General features: G+C 34.6%; 1 protein-coding gene across 1 annotated transcript in view; it reads right to left on the bottom strand.

Annotated features, from left to right (window-relative positions):
* The window catches only part of LOC142354460 (alsin-like), a 168,711-nt gene that overhangs the window by 52,871 nt on the left and 89,360 nt on the right, over nt 1-26,480 (bottom strand). Inside the window, exons 16-23 of the mRNA XM_075406762.1 lie at nt 24,634-24,735; nt 22,706-22,972; nt 20,122-20,460; nt 16,890-17,070; nt 1,463-1,537; nt 1,066-1,190; nt 495-731; nt 142-250 (exon numbers count right to left, since the gene is read on the bottom strand). Of these exons, the coding sequence (XP_075262877.1) occupies nt 142-250; nt 495-731; nt 1,066-1,190; nt 1,463-1,537; nt 16,890-17,070; nt 20,122-20,460; nt 22,706-22,972; nt 24,634-24,735 (1,435 nt within the window). The remainder of the gene's footprint in view (nt 1-141; nt 251-494; nt 732-1,065; nt 1,191-1,462; nt 1,538-16,889; nt 17,071-20,121; nt 20,461-22,705; nt 22,973-24,633; nt 24,736-26,480) is intronic.

Genomic DNA, 26,480 nt, shown 5'->3' with positions numbered 1-26,480 from the left:
CCAAGACTACTTGACTAATTCAAATCAAATATACGCACACATTTCAAGTAATTCAATTTCTTCACTATTTTTTCTTCGATTGATTTCCCTCTCATAAATGTTCAACAGTTGTCCCTTATGAGGAAATCTTTAAATATTTACCCTTCTGAGAAAATCTTTGAACGTAATTTGCTGTGTTTGTGAGAGAGTGAACCAATCCGACTGTGCAAGTGGCAGAATGTCCTCTATGTCCTTGAAAATGTCAGTGTCGCTAAACAAAAAATAGCAGATTTTCGAGACTTCCTTAAGCTAAATGAATCTGTTGAAAAAGTTGAAAAATTTTTCAGGAACCAGTTTTAACTTAGCTTAAATTTTGAAAGAACTTATTCTGTGCCCATGACTAAAAAACTTGTATTAACTTCATTTCAAGTAAAAATAAGGAACATTTCAACCAAACTTTCCATTTTTTACAAGTAAATAAAAGTGTTAATACTTTTAGCCACTTCAAAACATACATTTCCATGTAGTTCGTAACTGAGCTCCAAACTTCACTGCAGGGAACCCTGACTGACGACGCTGAAGACTGCTGGTTCTGATGGTGGAATGGTCCAGGAGGAACGGAGGAAGAGGAGGAGGTGGAAGATGCAATAGACACCTCCTCCATTGACTTCATGATTCCCATTCTGAGTCTGCACTTGCGGAAGAGACATTCCCACTTTGCGGAAGGGGGTACGTCGAACTTACGGTACATTCTAAAGACAAGAAGGAATGAATATTTTCCTGTTTGCACCTTGTCACGCCCACCCACCCCACACCCTGATTAGTGGGTGGATAATAATAAATTGCAACACTCGAATCGCACTTAATATAGTCCTGAAATGATTTGTTATATACTGACAATCAACGTCTTCAAATCAAAGTCCACGCTCGCAAGTAAGATTATTTTTTACGTAATTTTCTTTGATAAAAAACTCTGTAATGAAGCAATTCAACAGAACAGTTATTTCCTATCCTCTTTTCATACGTCAGGGGGAGGAGGTATGGGGATTCCTCTGATGAAGGGAGGGGGGGGGGGGGGGTACTTACGTTTCGCGGGGTTTACTCTCAAGCCCGTCTGCGGGTCTCTTGAGGAGTCCATTGACTTTGAGGTCTTTCCAACTTCCCTCGAACTTCCCATCCAAGTAGTCTCCACTTGGAAATGTTAGCATGCCCTACACACACAAAAATGAAGTTCAAAATTATAGAAATTAGACTGAATCAGAAAGTTAAATTACTTCTGAGCAAAACCCAGTGGAACAGTTAAAGAGAGCACTTTGCAAAAACTTCAAAACTTCAATAAAAATCAGTGAAAACCTTAGATTCAAAGTGGCAAAAAAGGTACTCAATTAGGAAAGCCAACAAAAAGCCCCAAAGGTCACTTGGAAATTTTGTTGAAAAAATTTTAGTTAGTCGTTAAATGTCATAGTTGAATTTAATTACTGACCTGTCCTTTGAGATTGTACCCATCCATTTCACCCTCGTACATGGAGTCATCGTCTGCGAGGATGAAGCCATTCCTCTATAACAAATAGAGTTTTGATACAGGGTTACTGTTACCGTGTTTTTGATATTTATTATTAATAATCAGAGAAGAATAGATTTAATTCTATCCATATTTCATCATTTAAATTTCGAACTCTTTGAAGCCCCCCTACAGTGGGAAAATAACAACCGCTACACCCCATTAAGAGTTGGGGGGGGGGTAAAAGGAAGTACCTATGTATTAACATTAGGTATAGCCTCCTACCCTCCAATTTCCAAAGATGTACCTCCTCACAGCATGATACCCAAGCTGTTCACACGAAGGGGATTAGCAAGATAATCCTTCAATAATAATTTAGGATGACTAATTTGCAGTTACGTACGACTTTTCAAAAATGCACCTCACAGCATGATACCCAAGCTGTTCACACGAGGGAATTAGCAAGATAATCCCTTGATATTAAATTGGTAAGGTCATTTACCCTTTCCCATATTGCACTTTACTAATGTCAATTTCCAAAGACGTACCTCACAGCATGATACCCAAGCTGTTCACACGAGGGGATTAGCAAGATAATCCCTTGATATTAAATTGGTAAGGTCATTGACTCCCTACAATATTACAGTTTAACAATGTAAATTTCCAAAAATGTACCTCACAGCAAGATACCCAAGCTGTTCACACGAAGGGGATTAGCAAGATAGTGTCTGAACAACAAATCAGTAAGGACATTGACCCCCTACCATATTGCACTTTAATAATGTAAATTTCCAAAGACGTACCTCACAGCATGACACACATGCTGTTCACACGAAGGGGATTAGCAAGATAGTGCCTTAACAGAAAATCAGTAAGGTTATTGACCCCCAACCATATTACACTTTAATAATGTAAATTTCCAAAGATGTACCACCTCAGAGCATGATACCCAAGCTCTTCACACGAGGAGGATTAGCAAGATAATCCCTCAATAACAAAATAGTGAGGTCATTTACCCATTCACATATTACACTTTACTAATGTCAAACTTCAGAGATGTACTTCACAGCATGATACCCAAGCTGTTCACACGAAGGGGATTAGCAAGATAGTGCATTAACAGCAAATCAGTAAGGTTATTGACCCCCAACCATATTACACTTTAATGAAGTAAATTTCCAAAGATGTACCACCTCACAGCATGATACCCTAGCTCTTCACACGAGGAGGATTAGCAAGATAATCCCTCAATAACAAAATAGTGAGGTCATTTACCCATTCACATATTACACTTTACTAATGTCAAACTTCAGAGATGTACTTCACAGCATGATACCCAAGCTGTTCACATGAAGGGGATTAGCAAGATAATCCCTCAATAACAAAATAGTGAGGTCATTTACCCATTCACATATTAGACTTTACTAATGTCAAACTTCAGAGATGTACGTCACAGCATGATACCCAAGCTGTTCACACGAGGGGGATTAGCAAGATAGTGCCTTAACGAATTCGGTCATTTAGCCCATTCCAAATTACACTTTACTAACGTCAGATTTCAAAGACGTACCTCACAGCATGATACCCAGGCTGTTCACACGATGGGGATTAGCAAGATAGTACCTTAACAATAAATCAGTAAGGTCATTGACCCCCTACCATATTACACTTTAATAATGTCAATTTCCAAAGACGTACCTCACAGCATGATACCCACGATGTTCGCACGAAGGAGATTTGCAAGAGAATCTCTTAGTAACAAAATAGTAAGGTCACTTACCCATTCCCATATTACACTTTACTAATGTAAAATTCAAAAGCTGTATCTCACTGCATGATACCAAGCTGTTCACAGGAAGGGGATTAACGAGATATTGCCTGAACATCAAATCTGTAAGGCCATTGACCCCCTAACAAATTACACTTTATTAATATAAATTTTCAAAGATGTACCTCACAGAATGATACCCAAGCTGTTCATGCGAAAAGAATTAACAAGATAGTACTTAAATAATCATTTAGATGATTCATCGAATGTTAAGTAGGGTTTACGTGGATTTAAAAGACGTACCTCACAGCATGATACCCCAGCTATTCGCACGAAGGGGATTAGCAAGACAGGGAGGATAAAAAGATGTTACTATCTATAAAGATTACGTATAGCCCATTTTCCCTCGTATCCAAAAGACGTACCTCACAGCGTGATACCCACGCTGTTCACATGAGGGGGATTAGTCAGATAATCCCTTAATATTAAATTAGTAAGGTAATTTACCCCTTCCCATAAAAGACGCACCTCAGAGCATGATACCCAAGCTGTTCACACGAAAAATATCACATTCTTGCTTAAAATAACCAATTCTTGCCAGAAATACCCCATCCTCGCTAAAAATACCCAATTATTGCCAAAAATGTCCAATTCTTGCCACAAATACCCAAATTATGCTAAAAAAAAGCTATTTCTTGAAAAAAACACAATTCCTGCTGACAAGATACCCAATTCTTGAAATAAACACCCAATTCATGCCAAAAACATACCATTTCTTGGCAGAAATAACACAATTCTTGGTGAAAAAACATCCAATTCTTACCAAAAAAACCCAATTATTACCAAAAATACCCAATTATTACTAAAAATTACCCAATTATTGCCAAAAATTACCCAATTCTTGCAGAAAATACCCAAATCTGACGAAATTTTTCCAGAACTTTACCAGAAACTACTCAATACTAAAAAAAAGCCATTTCTTACCAAAAAATACTTCATTTTTGCCAAAAAAAAACGAATTTTTTAACAAAAAACCCAATTCTATTAAAAACTGTCCAATTGCTGCCACTTATAATTACCACAAATTAGCTAAATCTTGTCAAAAATAGTCAGTTTTTACACGTTTTTTAGTATTGTCGAAAAGCAACCAAATTTTGTCAAGAATAAAATGTTTTCAAATATTTATCGGAAATATATCAAAAATTAGACAACTTAACATCATCATCTGTATTTATTTAATTTCTATCTGACAATCCATTTATTTAGTGATCTTTCAAACATCAATTTTGACATCTTCTTTTGTAAAGGCGAATCTTCTCAGGTGATCGATAGAGGTTTTTTGAGTACAACTTCATCGAATTTTTCACTATCGTTAGTGAAATAAGTCATAAAATGTATCAATTAAATCATAGTACCATGAAAATTACGTCCTGCTATCTTCGCAATCACGGAAAAATAGATGATTTCATAATTTCATGGGGCCACTGTCCTCTTTAGAACAAAATTAAGATCAATTACGTCTTAGGATTGGAACAATTACCGAATTACAGAAACCTAGATACTCTATGTGGTCATTGAACTCATGTGAACAAAGTCTATACCATACTACTTACTATATGATGATTCATACTTTATCTAAGCATGCACAACTCACTTGACTGAGGTCTTACTCATAGTACCGTAATAATTACGTCACTATTGCGTCATAATGATGTCATCTTTATCATAGTGTACAAACAAAAGTACAACTCATTTTACTTCTTTTCCTTCTCTTCAACAACTTAACTATAACTAGCTTTTGTTCTTTTCTTAAGACAATTTGAAGCGCTTGTTACTACCAGCCTAAGTTGACAACTATAAAATTCACAGTTCTATTAAGTTGACAACTATAAAATTCACAGCCTAAGTTGACAACTATTCACAGTTCTTTGCTGACAAATAAAACCCAGTTCACACACAAGAAACAAAAGAAGCTTGGTCCTTATTTAGTTGATGGATTTTGTAACCATTGAAACACGGTTTTTGAAGCGATGGGTTGCTTCTTTCATTTTTGGCCGTGTCAAGAGGAAAAACCGCTTCTCTTCGAGGACATTGAAAGCGGATTGAAGCGGAGAGAACGTGACAATAATAGAAGAGAGTACCCGAAGGGATTGGGGTTGAATGTTGAAGAGATCTGGGAGTGTCAATGGAAGAAGTGGAGGAGCGAAAACACAAATGGGGTTAAAGACTTTCTCAAGTCAAATTATCCCTTCCAACCATCGATGAACAAAAACTCGCTCATTGAGAAAATTAAACGTGGAGAACTGTTTGGTGTCGTCGATTGTAGTCTTGAAGTTCCAGAGGAAATGTATCCTTACTTTGAAGACTTTCCTTCAATTTTCAAGAATTGTGAAGTTGGACGAGATGATATTGGGGACCATATGAAAGAGTTTGCAGAACGCAACAAATTACAATCCAGACCCAGAAAAATGCTCATTTCCAGTTTCAAGCTTGAACGAGGACCAGTTATTACACCACTTTTGTTATTTTATCTAGAAAAAGGTGTGATCCTGAAAGACGTCTTTTGGTTTCTCCAATACACTCCCCGGCGCTGCTTTGAGACATTTGTTCAGAATGTTGTCGATGCCCGCAGCGAAGGAGACCAGAATAAGGAGTCAACAGTCGTTGCGGAGACAATGAAGCTGATAGGAAACAGTTCGTATGGATATCAGATCATGGACCGTAGTCGACATACGAATACCAATACGTGAAAGGATCACAGGTGGACAAATTTATTAACAATAGGTTTTTCAAGACTATGAATGAGCTACCAGAGCAGATATATGAGGTAGAAATGAGCAAGTCGCGTATCGATCATGAAGAACCAGTCATTGTAGGCTTCTTCATCCTCCAGTACGCCAAACTCACCATGTTACAACTTAAATACAACTCCTTCTCTCCTTTCTGTGATAAGAACAAGTACGAACTCATTGAAATGGATACCGACAGTCTCTACATGGCCCTTAGCGAGGAAAAAATTGACATCATTCGACCAGAAATGCGATCAGTGTGGTACTGGATGAGACAGAGCAACTGCAATCATAACTTTGCAGCAAACTCCAGCAGCAATTTCTTCCCACGAGAATGTTGCAGAAAACATGCTGCCTTTGACAAGAGAACTCCTGGACTTTTTAAGGAAGAATTTCGGTTCTCTGAAATGATTGCTCTTTGTTCAAAGACGTACTGCTGTTACGATGAGGAAACAGACACAGTTAAACTATCAAGTAAAGGTCTCAACAAGAACAACATTGAGGAGCCCCTAAACAAGTATAGAAAAGTTCTGTTCAATGAGGAGCGAGTTTATTCAACAAATCGTGGCTTCAGAGTTGTTGACGACAGGAAAGTTTGTACCTATGAACTAAAGAAAGTGGGACTGTCATATTTTTATCCCAAGCGTAAAGTCTCTGGCGATGGTATTCACACTACTCCTTTAGATTTATAACTCGTTTTCCTTAGTCTTATACTTACATCGCCTCCTTACTTATGTTTTTAATTCAGTTTTCCTACCAAAATCTATTTTCAACAAAAGACCTTTTTTTGAAATAAATGAATTAGATACAAATACACATACCAATAATTAAAAATAAAATTACAAAACCTCAATAGAAAGTTTTGAAAACCATTTGCAATATTTTACGGATTACTGTTTAAACACTTCAAGATTTTGGTTTTCAAAACTCACAAAACATCAGCAAAGAACTTCAATATATGATATCATTTAAATATTTAGATGATTTTTATTCGCAAGCAAAATCCAGTGGGAGCCCGGTTGAAAAGATGGATCTGTGTTGATTATACAAAACGTGTTTGTAGGAAAATTTTTTGGTCAAAGATCTGCAGGGAAGGAACCGAGATATTTGAACTTTAGGCGTGGGAACCTGTTGACAACATGTAAGAGTTGTTGATGATCCATTTTTGGTGACTGATCCCTCCTTATCAATTGTAATTGAGCTTATACGTTCACCACTAACAAATAATTCTAGAGTATTGGTCAAATTTTTAGCAAAGTAGAGCTCCTTGTTGAAAGAAGTTGATGAGAACGAAAGTAGAGCTCCTTGTTGAAAGTAGAGCTCCTTGTTGAAAGAAGTTGATGAGAACGAAGAAAAAATGTGTCCTCCATCGAGCAAATTGAGACGACATACTGAGTTATATGGTAACTAAACTAGCAATCTGAGAAGTTATTCCATTGGCTGATTATTTTTGTTTGTATTTCCTGTATAATTTCAAATCTGATACTAGTATTTTTTGTGATGACTGATTGACTGATTAATTTGAAATATTGTGTTTCTACACTCAGAAAAGCTGAAGCTCATGTATGCTTTTGAATTAATACTTTGATACTAATATTTAATTGAGTTTTAAAAATGCATTTTCGATAACAATTATCAAAAGTTCAATTTTGAATTTAAATATTTCTCGACAAATGCTTGCTTTGGAAATATCGTTTTTTTTCAAAAATGTAGGTTAATAGTCGTTGCAGAGACTGTGAAGTTGATTGGAAATCGTTGGGATGGAAATGATCTGGTTATCAGATAATGGACCGTAGTCGACATACGACCACAAAATATCTGAAAGGTTGTCATGCGGATAGGTTTTTTTAACAACAGGTTTTTCAAGTCCCTGAATGAGCTGAAAGACCAGATTTTTGAGGTAGGAATGAGCATGACACGTATTGAACATAAAGAACCAATATTTCTTGGGTTCTTTATCCTCCTGTACGCTAAAATTACAATGTTGCAACTTAAATACATTTTATAATCCTCTTTCTGCAATCCAAACAAATATGAGTTGATTGAAATGGATGCTGAGTCTTTGCTTGGCACGTAGAGAGAAAAATTTTGACGAATTCAGTTGACCAGAAATGCATCCATTGTGGTACTGGATGATGCAAAGCAATTGCAGTGATAATTTCGCAGCAGACTTTAGCAACAATTCTTTACCACGAATATTATGCAATAATCATGGAAACTTTGATAAGGGAACACCTGGTTTTTCTAAAGAAGAATTTCTGGTAAAGATTTTTAGATATGAATGCATACATATCATTAACAATAAAATTTACAATTTTTGTAAGTGGAACCCCATTTCCATTAGTTTTTTTTTGTTTTGAATAAAAATTGTTTTACTAAAGGAAATTTTTTTAAAAAGTGTAAATTTTATAAGGTTTTTAACAAAAAAAATGTAAACTTTGATGTTTTTCATTTTTCTATATTTTACATTTTTCAGTTTTTGAAGTTTTTCTTTATGTAAAATTTTCAATTCATTTTTTATTCAAAAGTGTTGTTTTACCTAAGAAAATTTTTTCAAATGTTGTCTTTTACATAAGATTTTAACCAAAAGTATATATGTTGTTGTTTTTTTTTGTTTTTCTATTTTTTCCATTTTTCAGTTTTGGAACTTTTTTCACGTAAAATTTTTAATTCAATTGTTTTTTTATTAAAAAATGTTGTTTTACTAAAATAACTTTTTTAAAAAAATGTCGTTTTTAACTTAAGGTTTTTAACCAAAAATGTAAATTTGTTTGTTTTCAAATTTTCTATATTTACATTTTTTAGTTTTAGAATTTTTTTCATGTAAAATTTTCAAGTTAATTATTTTTTTCATTAAAAAGTGTTGTTTTACTAAAATAATTTTTTTTTCAAAAATGCCGCTATTTACATAAGGTTTTCAACCAAAAATGTATAGTTTGTTTTTTTTTTATTTTTTCTATTTTTCCATTTTTCAGTTTTGGAAGTTTTTTCCTGTAAAATTTTCAATTTAATTGTTTTTTTTATTAAAAAATGTTGTTTTACTAAAATAATTTTTTTTCAGAAATGTCGTTTTTTACATAAGGTTTTTAACCAAAAAAGTAAATTTTGTTGTTTTTTATTTTTCTATTTTAACATTTTTTCAGTTTTTGAAGTTTTTTCATATGCAATGAAAAAATCTTCAAAAGCTGAAAAATTGAAAAATAGAAAAATAAAAAACAACAAAAATATAGAATTTTGTTTAAACCCTTATGTAAAAAACAGCATTTTTCAAAAAAAATACTGTAGTAAAACAACATTTTGTAATGAAAAAAATACTTAATTTGAAAATTTTACATGAAAAAAACTTCAAAAACTGAAAAAAAGTAAAAATAGAAAAATAAAAAACAACAAAATTTACTTTTTTGGTTAAAAACCTTATGTAAAAAACGACATTTCTGAAAAAAAATTATTTTAGTAAAACAACATTTTTTAATAAAAAAAAATAATTAAATTGAAAATTTTACATGAAAAAAACTTCCAAAACTGAAAAATGGAAAAATAGAAAAAATAAAAAACAACAAAATATACATTTTTGGTTGAAAACCTTATGTAAAAAGCGGCATTTTTGAAAAAAAAATATTTTAGTAAAACAACACTTTTTAATGAAAAAAATAATTAACTTGAAAATTTTACATGAAAAAAATTCTAAAACTAAAAAATGTAAATATAGAAAATTTAAAAACAAACAAATTTACATTTTTGGTTAAAAACCTTAAGTTAAAAACGACATTTTTTAAAAAAAGTAATTTTAGTAAAACAACATTTTTTAATAAAAAAACAATTGAATTAAAAAATTTACGTGAAAAAAGTTCCAAAACTGAAAAATGGAAAAATAGAAAAACAAAAAAAACAACAACATATATACTTTTGGTTAAAATCTTATGTAAAAGACAACATTTGAAAACATTTTCTTAGGTTAAACAACAATTTTGAATAAAAAATGAATTGAAAATTTTACATAAAGAAAAACTTCAAAAACTGAAAAATGTAAAATATAGGAAAATGAAAAACATCAAAGTTTATATTTTTTTTTTAAAAACCTTATAAAATTTACACTTTTTAAAAAAATTTCCTTTAGTAAAACAATTTTTATTGAAAACAAAAAAAAAACTAATGGAAATGGGGTTCCACTTACAAAAATTGTAAATTTTATTGTTAATGATATGTATGCATTCATATCTAAAAATCTTTACCAGAAATTCTTCTTTAGAAAAACCAGGTGTTCCCTTATCAAAGTTTCCATGATTATTGCATAATATTCGTGGTAAAGAATTGTTGCTAAAGTCTGCTGCGAAATTATCACTGCAATTGCTTTGCATCATCCAGTACCACAATGGATGCATTTCTGGTCAACTGAATTCGTCAAAATTTTTCTCTCTACGTGCCAAGCAAAGATTCAGCATCCATTTCAATCAACTCATATTTGTTTGGATTGCAGAAAGAGGATTATAAAATGTATTTAAGTTGCAACATTGTAATTTTAGCGTACAGGAGGATAAAGAACCCAAGAAATATTGGTTCTTTATGTTCAATACGTGTCATGCTCATTCCTACCTCAAAAATCTGGTCTTTCAGCTCATTCAGGGACTTGAAAAACCTGTTGTTAAAAAAACCTATCCGCATGACAACCTTTCAGATATTTTGTGGTCGTATGTCGACTACGGTCCATTATCTGATAACCAGATCATTTTCATCCCAACGATTTCCAATCAACTTCACAGTCTCTGCAACGACTATTAACCTACATTTTTGAAAAAAAAACGATGTTTCCAAAGCAAGCATTTGTCGAGAAATATTTAAATTCAAAATTGAACTTTTGATAATTGTTATCGAAAATGCATTTTTAAAACTCAATTAAATATTAGTATCAAAGTATTAATTCAAAAGCATACATGAGCTTCAGCTTTTCTGAGTGTAGAAACACAATATTTCAAATTAATCAGTCAATCAGTCATCACAAAAAATACTAGTATCAGATTTGAAATTATACAGGAAATACAAGCAAAAATAATCAGCCAATGGAATAACTTCTCAGATTGCTAGTTTAGTTACCATATAACTCAGTATGTCGTCTCAATTTGCTCGATGGAGGACACATTTTTTCTTCGTTCTCATCAACTTCTTTCAACAAGGAGCTCTACTTTCAACAAGGAGCTCTACTTTCGTTCTCATCAACTTCTTTCAACAAGGAGCTCTACTTTGCTAACAATTTGACCAATACTCTAGAATTATTTGTTAGTGGTGAACGTATAAGCTCAATTGCAATTGATGAGGGATCAGTCACCAAAAATGGATCATCAACAACTGTTACATGTTGTCAACAGGTTCCCACGCCTAAAGTTCAAATATCTCGGTTCCTTCCCTGCAGATCTTCGACAAAAAAATTTACCTACAAACACGTTTTGTATAATCAACACAGATCCATCTACTCAACCGGGCTCCCACTGGATTTTGCTTGCGAATAAAAATCATCTAAATATTTAAATGATTTTCATATATTGAAGTTCTTTGCTGATGTTTTGTGAGTTTTGAAAACCAAAATCTTGAAGTGTTTAAACAGTAATCCGTAAAATATTGCAATTGGTTTTCAAAATTTTCTATTGAGGTTTTGTAATTTTGTATTTAATTATTTGTATGTGTATTTGTATCTAATTCATTTATTTCAAAAAAAGGTCTTTTGTTGAAAAGAGATTTTGGTAGGAAAACTGAATTGAAAACATAAGTAAGGAGGCGATGTAAGTATAAGACTAAGGAAAACGAGTTATAAATCTAAAGGAGTAGTGTGAATACCATCTTCAGAGACTTTACGCTTGGGATAAAAATATGACATTCCCACTTTCTTTAGTTCATAGGTACAAACTTTCTTGTTGTCAACAACTCTGAAGCCACGATTTGTTGAAAAAACTCGCTCCTCATTGAACAGAACTTTTCTATACTTGTTTAGGGGCTCCTCAATGTTGTTCTTGTTGAGACCTTTACTTGATAGTTTAACTGTGTCTGTTTCCTCATCGTAACAGCAGTACGTCTTTGAACAAAGAGCAATCATTTCAGAGAACCGAAATTCTTCCTTAAAAAGTCCAGGAGTTCTCTTGTCAAAGGCAGCATGTTTTCTGCAACATTCTCGTGAGAAGAAATTGCTGCTGGAGTTTGCTGCAAAGTTATCATTGCAGTCGCTCTGTCTCATCCAGTACCACACTGATCGCATTTCTGATCGAATGATGTTGTCAATTTTTTCCTCGCTAAGGGCCATGTAGAGACTGTCGGTATCCATTTCAATGTGTTCGATACGCGACTTGCTCATTTCTACCTCATATATCTGCTCTGGTAGCTCATTCATAGTCTTGAAAAACCTATTGTTAATAAATTTGTCCACCTGTGATTCTTTCAAGTACTTGGTATTCGTATGTCGACTACGGTCCATGATCTGATATCCATACGAACTGTTTCTTATCAGCTTCATTGTCTCCGCAACGACTGTTGACTCCTTATTCTGGTCTCCTTCACGGCGGGCATCGACAACATTCTGAAGAAATGTCTCAAAGCAGCGCCGGGGAGTGTATTGGAGAAACCAAAAGACGTCTTTCAGGATCACACCTTTTTCTAGATAAAATAACAAAAGTGGTGTAATAACTGGTCCTCGTTCAAGCTTGAAACTGGAAATGAGCATTTTTCTGGGTCTGGATAGCAATTTGTTGCGTTCTGCAAACTCTTTCATATGGTCCCCAATATCATCTCGTCCAACTTCACAATTCTTGAAAATTGGAGGAAAATCTTCAAAGTAAGGATACATTTCCTCTGGAACTTCAAGACTACAATCGACGACACCAAAAAGTTCTCCACGTTTAATTTTCTCAATGAGCGAGTTTTTGTTCATCGATGGTTGGAAGGGATAATTTGACTTGAGAAAGTCTTTAACCCCATTTGTTTTCGCTCCTCCACTTCTTCCATTGACACTCCCAGATCTCTTCAACATTCAACCCCAATCCCTTCAGGTACTCTCTTCTATTATTGTCACGTTCTCTCCGCTTCAATCCGCTTTCAATGTCCTCGAAGAGAAGCGGTTTTTCCTCTTGACACGGACAAAAATGAAAGAAGCAACCCATCGCTTCAAAAACCGTGTTGCAATGGTTACAAAATCCATCAACTAAATAAGGACCAAGCTTCTTTTGTTTCTTGTGTGTGAACTGGGTTTTATTTGTCAGCAAAGAACTGTGAATAGTTGTCAACTTAGGCTGTGAATTTTATAGTTGTCAAATTAGTAGAACTGTGAATTTTATAGTTGTCAACTTAGGCTGGTAACAAAAAGCGCTTCAAATTGTCTTAAGAAAAGAACAAAAGCTAGTTATAGTTAAGTTGTTGAGGAGAGGGAAAAGAAGTAAAATGAGTTGTACTTTTGTTTGTACACTATGATAAAGATGACATCATTATGACGCAATAGTGACGTAATTATTACGGTACTATGAGTAAGACCTCAGTCAAGTGAGTTGTGCATGCTTAGATAAAGTATAAATCATCATATCGTAAGTAGAATGGTATAGACTTTGTTCACATGAGTTCAATGACCACATAGAGTATCTAGGTTTCTGTAATTCGGTAATTGTTCCAATCCTAAGACGTAATTGATCTTAATTTTGTTCTAAAGAGGACAGTGGCCCCATGAAATTATGAAATCATCTATTTGTCCGTGATTGCGAAGATAGTAGGACGTAATTTTCATGGTACTATGATTTAATTTGATACATTTTATGACTTATTTCACTAACGATAGTGAAAAATTCGATGAAGTTGTACTCAAAAAACCTCCTCTATCGATCACCTGAGAAGATTCGCCTTTACAAAAGAAGATGTCAAAATTGATGTTTGAAAGATCACTAAATAAATGGATTGTCAGATAGAAATTAAATAAATACAGATGATGATGTTAAGTTGTCTAATTTTTGATATTTTCCCGATAAATATTTGAAAACATTTTATTCTTGACAAAATTTGGTTGTTTTTCGACAATACTAAAAAACGTGTAAAAACTGAGTATTTTTGACAAGATTTAGCTAATTTGTGGTAATTATAAGTGGCAGCAATTGGACAGTTTTTAATAGAATTGGGTTTTTTGTTAAAAAATTCGTTTTTTTGTGGCAAAAATGAAAAATTTTTTGTTAAGAAATGGCTATTTTTTTAGTATTGGGTAGTTTCTGGTAAAGTTCTGGACAAATTTCGTCAGATTTGGGTATTTTCTGCAAGAATTGGGTAATTTTTGGCAATAATTGGGTAATTTTTAGCAAAAATTGGGTATTTTTGGTAATAATTGGGTTTTTTTGGTAAGAATTGGTTGTTTTTTCACCAAGAATTGTGTGTTTTCTGCCAAGAATTGGTATGTTTTTGGCGTGAATTGGGTGTTTATTTCAAAACTTGGGTATCTTGTCAGCAAGAATTGTGTTTTTTTCAAGAAATAGGTATTTTTTAGCATGATTTGGGTATTTGTGGCAACAATTGGACATTTTTGGCAATAATTGGGTATTTTTTGGCAATAATTGTGTATTTTTTGCCAAGAATTGGTAATTTTTTGGTAAAAATTTTTTTTCAAGAATTGGGTATTTTTAGCGAGGATGGGGTATTTCTGGCAAGAATTGGTTATTTTAAGCAAGAATGTGATATTTTTCGTGTGAACAGCTTGGGTATCATGCTCTGAGGTACGTCTTTTATGGGAAGGGGTAAATTACCTTACTAATTTAATATTAAGGGATTATCTGACTAATCCCCCTCGTGTGAACAGCGTGGGTATCACGCTGTGAGGTACGTCTTTGGGATACGAGGGAAAATGGGCTATACGTAATCTTTATAGATAGGTACATCTTTTTATCCCCCCTGTCTTGCTAATCCCCTTCGTGTGAATAGCTGGGGTATCATGCTGTGAGGTACGTCTTTGAAATTCACGTAAACCCTACTTAACTGTCGATGAATCATCTAAATGATTATTAAAGTACTATCTTGTTAATTCTTTTCGCATGAACAGCTTGGGTATCAATCTGTGAGGTACATCTTTGAAAATTTATATTATTAAAGTGTAATTTGGTAGGGGGTCAATGACCTTACAGATTTGATGTTCAGGCATTATCTCGTTAATCACCTTCCTGTGAACAGCTTGGTATCATGCAGTGAGATACAGCTTTTGAATTTTACATTAGTTAAGTGTAATATGAGAATGGGTAAGTGACCTTACTATTTTGTTACTAAGAGATTCTCTTGCAAATCTCCTTCGTGCAAACAGAGTGGGTATCATGCTGTGAGGTACGTCTTTGGAAATTGACATTATTAAAGTGTAATATGGTAGGGGGTCAATGACCTTACTGATTTGTTGTTAAGGTACTATCTTGCTAATCCCCATCGTGTGAACAGCCTGGGTATCATGCTGTGAGGTACGTCTTTGAAATCTGACGTTAGTAAAGTGTAATTTGGAATGGGCTAAATGACCGAATTCGTTAAGGCACTATCTTGCTAATCCCCCTCGTGTGAACAGCTTGGGTATCATGCTGTGAGGAGGTACATCTTTGGAAATTTACATTATTAAAGGGTAATATGGTGGGGGGTCAATAACCTTACTGATTTGCTGTTAAGGCACTATCTTGCTAATCCCCTTCGTGTGAACAGCTTGGGTATCATGCTGTGACGTACATCTCTGAAGTTTGACATTAGTAAAGTCTAATATGTGAATGGGTAAATGACCTCACTATTTTGTTATTGAGGGATTATCTTGCTAATCCCCTTCGTGTGAACAGCTTGGGTATCATGCTGTGACGTACATCTCTGAAGTTTGACATTAGTAAAGTGTAATATGTGAATGGGTAAATGACCTCACTATTTTGTTATTGAGGGATTATCTTGCTAATCCTCCTCGTGTGAAGAGCTAGGGTATCATGCTGTGAGGTGGTACATCTTTGGAAATTTACTTTATTAAAGTGTAATATGGTTGGGGGTCAATAACCTTACTGATTTGCTGTTAATGCACTATCTTGCTAATCCCCTTCGTGTGAACAGCTTGTGTGTCATGCTGTGAGGTACGTCTTTGGAAATTTACATTATTAAAGTGCAATATGGTAGGGGGTCAATGTCCTTACTGATTTGTTGTTCAGACACTATCTTTCTAATCCCCTTCGTGTGAACAGCTTGGGTATCATGCTGTGAGGTACATTTTTGGAAATTTACATTATTAAACTGTAATAATGTAGGGAGTCAATGACCTTACCAATTTAATATCAAGGGATTATCTTGCTAATCCCCTCGTGTGAACAGCTTGGGTATCATGCTGTGAGATACGTCTTTGGAAATTGACATTAGTAAAGTGCAATATGGGAAAGGGTAAATGACCTTACCAATTTAATATCAAGGGATTATCTTGCTAATCCCCTCGTGTGAACAGCTTGGGTATCATGCTGTGAGGTGCATTTTTGAAAAGTCGTACGTAACTGCAAATGAGTCATCCTAAATTATTATTGAAGGATTATCTTGCTAATCCCCTTCGTGTGAACAGCTTGGGTATCATGCTGTGAGGAGGTACATCTTTGGAAATTGGAGGGCAGGAGGCTATACCTAATGTTAATACATAGGTACTTCCTTTTACCCCCCCCCCCCCACTCTTGCTTAACTATTACTACTGATGTTCATACGCTCTAGTTCATTTGCTCGAGAAAAATTACGCATTGTATTGACGCTGATCAAGTCTGTGCAAATCAATTTATTAAACTCACCCTTCATTGAATGACACAAAAATGAGGCAAAACGCATAAATTTTTTATTAATTTCAAATTCCGAAACTAACATGCATCTTTCCATTTTCAAACTTTCCCTCGTAGTAGAGTCCCTTGCTGGCACAGACTGTGACTCCATTTCCATGTTTGACGTCATTCAGCCATAGACCAATGTGTCTCTCAAGTGCTGTGACGTCATCAAGAACACCATACCCATGTCTCTTGTCGTCAATCCATTCTCCGTAAAATTGACTGCAACACAAGCGAAAAATTATTTTTGCTATCCCATTTACTTTTACCCCAAAACACTACAAAAAGAGAGAATTTAAGAAAAAAATCATATAGGTTAAATAAATGACGGCCAGATAAAAAAAGTGTTCTCCCATAGAATTGCCTGAACTCAAACAAAGAGAAATAAATTCAATTTTCTAATTATGGGATCGAAAGCAAGAAAAAGCTAAGAAAAAATAAGAAATAATACATTAAAGAAAAGTATGTACTAATACTAGTGAGATACAACTTGAAACAAAATGCTAGAAATTTAACAAAAAAAAACAAAAGATTTTCGTTCTTTAACATATAAATCAAGCCTAGCTTTTCAAACTAAAACCTACTTCAAAGCACTTACTTAGAAAATACTACGGAAAAATTTCCTGAAAAAAGTTGAACAAAAGAATTTCAGCTGAAAAGGTAACCTAAAATGACAGAAGCCTTCAATTATTTTAAAAAAATGGGCTCAGACCGAAAAGATTAATTTGATAATTTTCATAATTATCAAAACTATCAAGTAAATTGGTTGCTCAGAACGCACCATTTTTAAAATGTTAAATAGACCCTTTCGCTTTTGGAACTTTAAAGCTTTTCCTACATTTCAAACAAAATATAACGAAATTTATTCATCATTATAAATTGTTACATAAAGTGATCAAGAATATATAGGTGATTTAAATTAAAAACCTTCGGGAAAAGATGAAGTTAAAAATTAAACGACAGGCAAAGAGTTGGCTTTGATTCTATCTAGCTTACCATTCAGACGAGATGCAATTAGAAAGAAGCAAAGTCATTACCCACGTGAATGAAAGTACATTCCAGAACAAAAATGATAAAGGCTTCAAACGTCGCTCTAGACCGATTAAACACAAATAAAGCATAAACTAAACGGCTTCTGTAACAGTTATACTGAGTTTTTTGCTATGAAAACAAAAATTAGTTATCTAAATTATTTTTTTGTTATCAAAAAGTTGCGAACTAAAAACACGGATACGGTTAGCCACCAAATAACATAACCAACAAACGTCGGGCGAATTGCTCTGAAAAGACCGGCAAGCGGTTGGCTTCGGTAGTAGCCAGCTGGGGCTTAGGGATACTAGCATTAGAGGGGCCGTACGGGTGTGTGCGGGGGGTCATGAAATGAGGGGGAAGTAGGGTTGCGAAAGCTAGATGGGAGGTGGGTTCAAATCAGCAGATGGAGGAGGGTGGACAATGGGAGTGCTGGGGGGAGTGATGGCGGGGGGGGGGGGGGGGGGGGGAGCTCAAACTTTCAAGACTAAGAACCACGCTTCACACCATGAAATTGTCTCCTCAAAACAATTTTGCTGAAACGCATTCTTAGAGCTTAGTAAGGCTTAGGGCTTTAAGAGAACTTAATGCCCTCCACGCGCTGCCTGTTTATCCCGTTTGTGAGGACGAACAGTCAAATGGGTCAGACAAGAAATCGATCAAGCGAAAAATTGCATAAAAAGACCACAGGACTAATATAATTGCTACAAACCTCGTAGGAGAGCAATTAAATATTAAAAATGAGCCCATTGAAGGATTTTTAAAATAGACTTTATCATTAAACTCAGTTTAATTTTTTTTAAACAATTAAAATTTCAATCAGCTTTCAACATTCAGTCAGGGCAAACACTTCATTTTAAGAAGGACTGAAAAGAAGATGCAAATGTGACCCCGTCGCGGTACAACCAAACATAAGAGTACTAATAATTTCCCAAAAAATCGTTCAAGCGAGCGGAAATCAAATCGCTCAAGCAAGCGGAAGAATATTCGAGAAAAATTTGAAAAACGATTAAGGGAAATATTTCACATAAAAAGACACTTGCGTCTACAATAATTTTTTCACCCGTTGGTTCGAGGGCACACCTATTCCAAGCAATCAAGACTTCATCTTTAATATTGACAAAGTATTATATCTCGAACGAGTTTATTAGTCGGAAAAAAGTGACTAAGCAAAAAAGGACAGTCCGAGATTGAAATTTTGCCTTCTGTCGGCACGGTTAACGACGGCCAGTTATTTCAAATATGATTGTCTGCTTAGCGAAATTGATCCAATAAATTGCATGCAAATCTACCGTGAGCTGAAAAGGAAATGAGAGATATGACGAACTCAACATTCTTTAAATTTTTCAATTGCATTTTTCAAGAAACCAGCCTATCAGTAGATTGGAATATTTTGTTTCATATTTGGAATATTTCTCATTAAAACCGCTTCGCTGACCTTGACTGACTGAAGAATATTTAAAGAAGCGAAATACTTTTAGTTTTTATTATGGCTATAATGAAAAATTACCAAACTCTACAAAAAATAATCTGAAAATAAACATTTGAAATGAAAATGCTTTAATATGAAGCAACTAAAACTACAGGAAAATGTTTAACACTAAAAGGGAAAACCCACGCAACGCAAACAAAGTCAAAACGTGCAAACATATTCATAACGATTGATCAATCAAAACATTCGATGACTAATCAACTAAATACTGAAAAAACCGAAATCAAGGCCGCAAAAATCAATATAAACCTTTATCCATAACAGTTATGAGATTGTTCCTATTTCTCCCCGTTACATTACAGCGGCGCTCTGTTATCCACATTTTCAGTGTTTTCAATAAGTTTTTGTGCTATAAACTGTATTTCGTTTGCTATTTAATTAAAGCAAATAGATTTTAGTTGATAGTAATTTTATCAACTTAATTTTTGATAGTACTTTGACATTAGTGTGTGTGGACGCGTTGGTTTGTTCAAGCATGCATAACATAAATCGGGCTATCCCGAATTGGGTAATAGGGGGTTCAGTCGACACCTAAAAAACTTTAACTGACAACCCGATTGCACACTAATTAAATTGGTTGGATGAACTGGTGATATTTTGGTCAATCAAATTTTTCCATGAATCAGAATTAAGCTGTCGGCTAACTTGTTCACTTTTTCTGTGTCCGGCCAACAATTTTAGCACCCTAATTCATTAGCACGCCGTGGTTATTTCACAGGGAGAAATAAAAACAATTCAAATATTCCACAAACCACGGAAATTGTTCCTCGTCTGAAACAAATTGAGGTTGACTTTGCTGGGACTGTTCTAACGACTGCGAGTTACTAGTCGAAATTCCGGTATCGATTCCTGAAGCGCTGCTGGCTACCCCAGCCAGCGGGGCACGATCCAAATCGATGGGCTCGATAGCCGAGTAGGGCCGACTTCCATGAGGGGTCATTTTGCGACCCGGACGCGATTGTTCTGTTAAAGTTGAGAATCGTCGACTGCCTTCGAGCATTTCAGATAATCCTGAGCTGTTTGTGATGGTGTTGTTTTTGCATGCACAATCTTCGGGATAGATTCGTTCGGACGCTATTGTTGATATTTCTCTTGAACAGGTAGAGATTATCCAACTAAAATTCCTCGTTTCTCAAATATTAATGACTCGTCAAAGATGGAAGAACGCAGAACAGGCCGATGCATGTTTTATCCACAGTAGAATTTTTTGAATCTTTGTTCCGAGCCAACTTGAGGGGGGGCTATATAGTCAACTGTTTTTTTGTTCAGTCAATTTTGGCCGACCGATATGTTTGAGGTAGTGAGACGTGAGTGGTATCATCAGAAAGCATATCGAGCGTAGATAATATAATCAAAAACATTTTTCTTATCTTGTCTTTTTAGAGGAGTTGGTAAGGTTTAAATGTTGTATAAATTAGGCAGTGTTTCACTAAATTGATCACTTTTTCCGTACTTCAAATTTTGATAAACAAAATAATAAAAATTTGTCCACAATTGTTAACAATATAAAGTTATTGTTTTTTTACCTTTGAAGCTAAAAGAGGGTTGCTGAATCGTGTGGTCGAAATAAGGCTAAATTGTTAACGAAAAATTAGGCCAAATCAACAACTTTTCAGCACACCTTGGACAAAATGGCCGACTGAACAACCTTAAAATTGCTTGAAACCATCTTTTTGAATTTACATGAGGGCTATTATACCCCTCTTCTAGAATAAATGTTTTGTCTTTTTGTGCTAATCAAAGTCAATATTTATGCAAACTTCAACGTTAGTTTGTGACAGTTTCTTCTAAAATGGATAAAAAACAATTTTAGTCTTTTTTGGCTCTCAATCTTTAATTGAGCTGTTAGTTTCTTTTTGTTTCTTTTTTATTGCTTTTGACTTGTCCTTCTTTGTTTTTTCATATCTGAGCACACATTTTTTTACTTTTTCGTGACAATGAGAAAACAATTTGAAGTAGTGATTTTAGTCACGCTGGAGTAATAAAATGAACAAAAAAGAATTAATTGAAAAGCGAAACATTTTTAAACTGAATTAAACTTTAACTACTTCTTTCATTTTGCTTGTAAAGTGAAATGAGAAAGTCGTGCCGTAAAAAGTTTCCCATTTGTAAAGAAAACTTTGTTCACCCGGGTATATGTCTCCAGTTTACCTCCATTTCAAGTTTGATTTTTTGTGGGTGCTTTTGAAGCTGAAACACGTTCAAATGTTGCAGTGAAACACTAAACTGACAACTCATGGTTTTTTTGCTCGTAAAACTGGATTTTTACAGATAACACTTAACCAACAATTTTGCAGGCACAAAATTCAGTCTAAAGATCTTTGGGTTTTGAGAAATTCGAAAAAAGGCCAAAAAGTGATTTGATCTACAAACGATCATGAAAAACAAATAATCAAATTGGAAAAAACGAAAAAGGTTTTTTATATGGACAAAGAGTGCCACAATAAAAAACGCAGCTAGAGTGGGCCTCATTAAAAAAACATTTCATTTAAAATAGCCATTAATTCAAGTTTTTGAAACAAATTTATCAATTCAAAGGCAATCAAGTTTGTTTTTAAACCTTTCACGGTAGTCAAAAATATCCAATCATCCAGTCCTTGCAAACAGTTCAGTTCTTTGTGAGGTCAATTTTTCTGAGTTTTGAAGACTTATAACCACTACCATAATTAAACAAAAAATGACATGCATGAGGTAAATGTTGTATTTAAAAATCCACTTTAGAATGTCAGAGCTCGCGTGGTTTCCTAATACTTGAATCTAATGGAACTGATGTTTTAAGACAGCTGGGAATACTTAGAAAATTAAGTAATCAAAAAACAAAACCTAAGAAGATTTCTAAAACATGGCGCGGCCTTATCACGGGAGCAAGAAGTTTTGTATTATCAAACTGTTTCCAGGCAAAATTTTATGACCATCGGGTGTATTTTCAGAACAATTTAAAATTTGAAAGCAATACCTTTGAAATCTTACATAACTTTGTACGGCCTTGAACGGCGCTGTACTAAAATATTTTTCAGTGGTGAGAAAAATTAAAGCCAGTACCAAAAAAGTAATTAAAAATTACTTCTATGAAATAAGATAATGTTTCATTATATATCGTTTTTAAGAAGTCTGGTGGAAATTATATCATTTTTCTACGTTGCGGCCTTAAACGTAGAAAACTTGTTACGGTCTTAAACGCCGCCGTACAAAGTTTTGTAAGTTTCTGCGGCACCTTATAAGTCTTAGTATGTTTTCAAAGTTTCGTCTAAGTTGGTCAACCTGGTACGGTACTCTCCTTGCTATAAAAATTCGAACCCGCTTCAACATGGTCGGCTTTAGAAGGATAATCTCTACCGGTCATAATGAATTCCGGGCGGGTTATTATCCGAACTGGCGGATGACATCAAATCGGCTCTGGGTACATAAAACGTACTCTCGTTCAACGAAGTCGTGAAATCCGATTGGCACAAATCGCTCGCCGACTGAACTCTCTTCGGGTTCAAATTGTTCTCCTGATTTGAGCGATTGATTTTGTTTGAACACGTTTCTGGAATTGACTGATTTGATGAGGTGTGGTGACAGGTAAAATTGGGCGGGGGTTTAGAGCTACGCTTTCTAAAACTAAACACAAACAAGTGCATTCTAACAACTAACATAAACAACATAAACAATCAAAACAAATAACAGTGATGTCAGTTTTTCACTTCAGTACAGTTGGTTAACTAAAAAAATTGGTCTTTCCCATTATAGCCTTCATTATGTAACATTTAGTAATTTCTAGCCGCAATAACTAGTGAAGCTATAATGGGAAAGACAGTTTCAGTACATATTTTACTGAACAATTGCAAAAATTTAACTCAACAATGAGCCTTCAGTTATTGACACTAACTGACAGGTTGATGTAATCAAACAAAAAACAGTTAGTTTTATAATAAAAACTTTTCTGTCGACAATTTAACATTAAAAATAAAATGCAATGGTGTTCAAAAAAGGCCAGATAGCACATTACAGTAATACCATATTTTGTAAAATTAGGCAAAAATGTTTGTTCCCACATTTTTGAAAAACGTGAGATTTTTTCGCAGAATCTCCCCTCCCTTTTTGTTCAGAAATGTTTCGCTTTGCTAGTCGAACTTAAACAAAAAGAAACCATAAAATAGTATAAAACTTAACTTTTTTAAAAAAAATGTTTGTCCAGCTACTCCTCAGCTGAGAACGTCAGAATATTTCCATGTCACCGTTGATAATTAGCGTCAGCAATTGAGGGAAGCAGAAGTTATCAAAATTTGATCAATGTGAAAAACTAAGACCACTGTTGGGTAAAAATGACACATTTAATGCAGAGATAAGGGTGAGATTAGCCGCCAACAAACCCTTCATAGTCAATAAAGTGCCAAGACATCATAACGCATTCTGAGATCTATCTATGTCTAAGGTGCTCTTAACCAAGCATGCCAGAATCTAATTCTAAATTGATAACAATCAGCAAATTATTTTATAAGAAACACGGCTTTGGGGCATCAATTGGTTAATTTTGACATATTGTGAACTTGAAAAAATGAGTAATTTGTCCAGACCAAGCCAACACCCCCCCCCCCCCCCCGACAAAAAAGAGAAAAAATTATAGTACAATCTTATTTCACTATCAGATCAAATGTTGTTCTGACAATAACTGATGATGACGTTGCTGATCCGTAAAACTTAAATTACTTACGATTTAAAAAGTATCGAAAAAAACTGGTCCTCAAACTGTGCATATTTTACCATGCTCGCTTTTGTGCCCTGTTTATCGCGCCATGCTTTGTTTATGGATGAATCTATACCGCCCTCCTATGTCATGTCAAGTACTGAGGTTGAAAATCATCCCCATAAAAATAGCCCACTAACTTTTATGAACAGCATTACTGCATAATGAGTTACAACCAAATGCTTCATGATACTTTCTTAACAATTATATAAATTATTATAAGATTTGAGAGCAACTTTACTCAGCAAGTCGCCATAATGACTCTATTATTTAAATAAAATTTGGTTTTTCCCATAACAGACCATTAGCATAGCGCGCCTGGACCCCAAAAACCTCAAATAACTGTAGTTTACTTTTTCAAATGGCTGCTTTATATTTTATTAGCTGGTGGATGAGTGGGTTGAATAGTGACGTGAAAACCCATAATTCTTCGTACACAATGGAAGTGTCATTCTTAAGATGAAATAATTTTGCTTTGGATGTACAACTGAAAAGTTATTCTTATAAAAATAGATTTTTGGATGTTTACACTCACCCGTGGTGACTTCCGTCAGTAGGCGACGCTATCTTGAGTACTCCGAATCCACATCGCATACTCTTCTCAAACTCACCCACGTACTGGTCCCCATTGTGGTAACTAAACACAAACACACAAACATAACACACTACATAAAGACCACAGGACTAATATATAATTGCTACAAACTCCGTTTGAGAGCAATTAATCACAGGGGGGGGCTCACAAACAGAAAAGATATTATGCTTGGCAATAAGAAAAATATCCGCTTGAAAAACGTAAAAATAACGCGCAGCTCCGAGGGTCCAAAAGTACAGGTCACCTCCAGACAACATACAGAATTACATAATCTACAACAAGCGGTCCTTTCCAGCAAAGGATCTTAACAGTTTTCTAAAATGAAGGCGCTTACAATACCATTCAACCTTCACCCAAACTCAATGTGACGAAGGACGAATGATACTGTCTTCGAGGTGGGTGGACTAGTGCTGGCTAGATACATGCAAAATTCAAGGCCAAAAAAGATCCCACAAAGTATTAGTTCAACAATCTCAATTTTACAAGGCAAAATGAAAGCAATATCTTATAAAATGAGGAAAGGCAGATAAAGTCCTGCTGGTATCTACCCTAGAACGAAAAGAAAAAACTAACCGACTAACGTCGGGCGAACTGCTCTCAAACGACCGGCGAGCGGTTGGCTTCGTCAACAGCTAGCCACGGTTTAGTGACCTCAGGGCGCTACCTCTTTATCCGGTTTCTGAAGACGAAAGTCAAATGGGTCAGACGAAAAATCGGCCAAGCGAAAAATTGCATAAGACAAACAAGATTAATACATTTGCTACAAATTTTTCTTTGAGAGCAATTAACAATAATTTCCTAAAAAGTGCCCGTTAGATCATTTATGATGAAGAACATTTCAACTATAACTCATTGATAATGAGGATCAGAGATGATGACATTACGCCACATAACAGCAGCTGAAGTGCGGCATCAACAAAGAGAGGAGAGAGAGAGCGAGAGATAAAACGTGAACGAGAAAGAGAAGAGAAGGAAACCTAACCGAAAGAGAGAGAACCAGACAGGAATATCTTCCATAATTGAATTCGACAATGCAACTTCTAGTTTTCTAACCTTGTTAATAAATAAATCATATAGAAAAAAACTGAAAAAGGCAAAATCGAAAAAAGTTTTCATTTTCTCAATAAAAAAGTTCAAAACCATTTTTTGTCTCGAAAGTTCGGCCAAGTAACCCATCTCCGAGACTAGAAAAGTTTCGTTGGCCAGTAATGGTCGTTAAACTCAGAAAAGGACAAAAAATATTGAAAAATCTATCAAATTTTAACCAAACCTTGCCAGAATACAAAACAAAAATGTCTTAAGAGTCATTTCATTCTCTCAAGAGACTATCTGGTATCCCTGTTTCAAGCCTGAAATAGTTTCACACGCTCATAAAGATCCATACATTTGGAACGTAAAAATTTTCCAAAAATTTGAAAAGTTTAAATTTTATCCAAATATTACTAAAACTGGAGTAATAAAAAATGTTGATCAACATGTCAATAACTCTAAAAAATATGCAGCAGCTTATTATCGAACCTTGGAGGAGGTCCCATGGCATCTGTTGCCGAGAAAAACTCAAAAATATCAAACCCTAAGGGAAGTTCCATGGCCCTTGAGGCTAGACAAACTTAAGAAATGACAAAAAATTTTAAAAAAAGTTCAAAAAAATTACAAGTTATAGAAAAAAATTGCTAAAATTTGTGATATTAAAAAGTTGAAAATTAAATCATGACCAAAAAAAAATTTCGAGTAACTTCTATCCAACCCTCACGGAGGCTTTTTGACCATTGAGGCTCAAAAAATCT

The sequence above is a fragment of the Convolutriloba macropyga genome, chromosome 15 (genome assembly GCF_964194025.1).
Source record: "Convolutriloba macropyga chromosome 15, txConMacr16.3, whole genome shotgun sequence".
Taxonomy (NCBI): domain Eukaryota; kingdom Metazoa; phylum Xenacoelomorpha; order Acoela; family Convolutidae; genus Convolutriloba; species Convolutriloba macropyga.
This window is presented reverse-complemented; position numbering and strand designations above follow the sequence as displayed.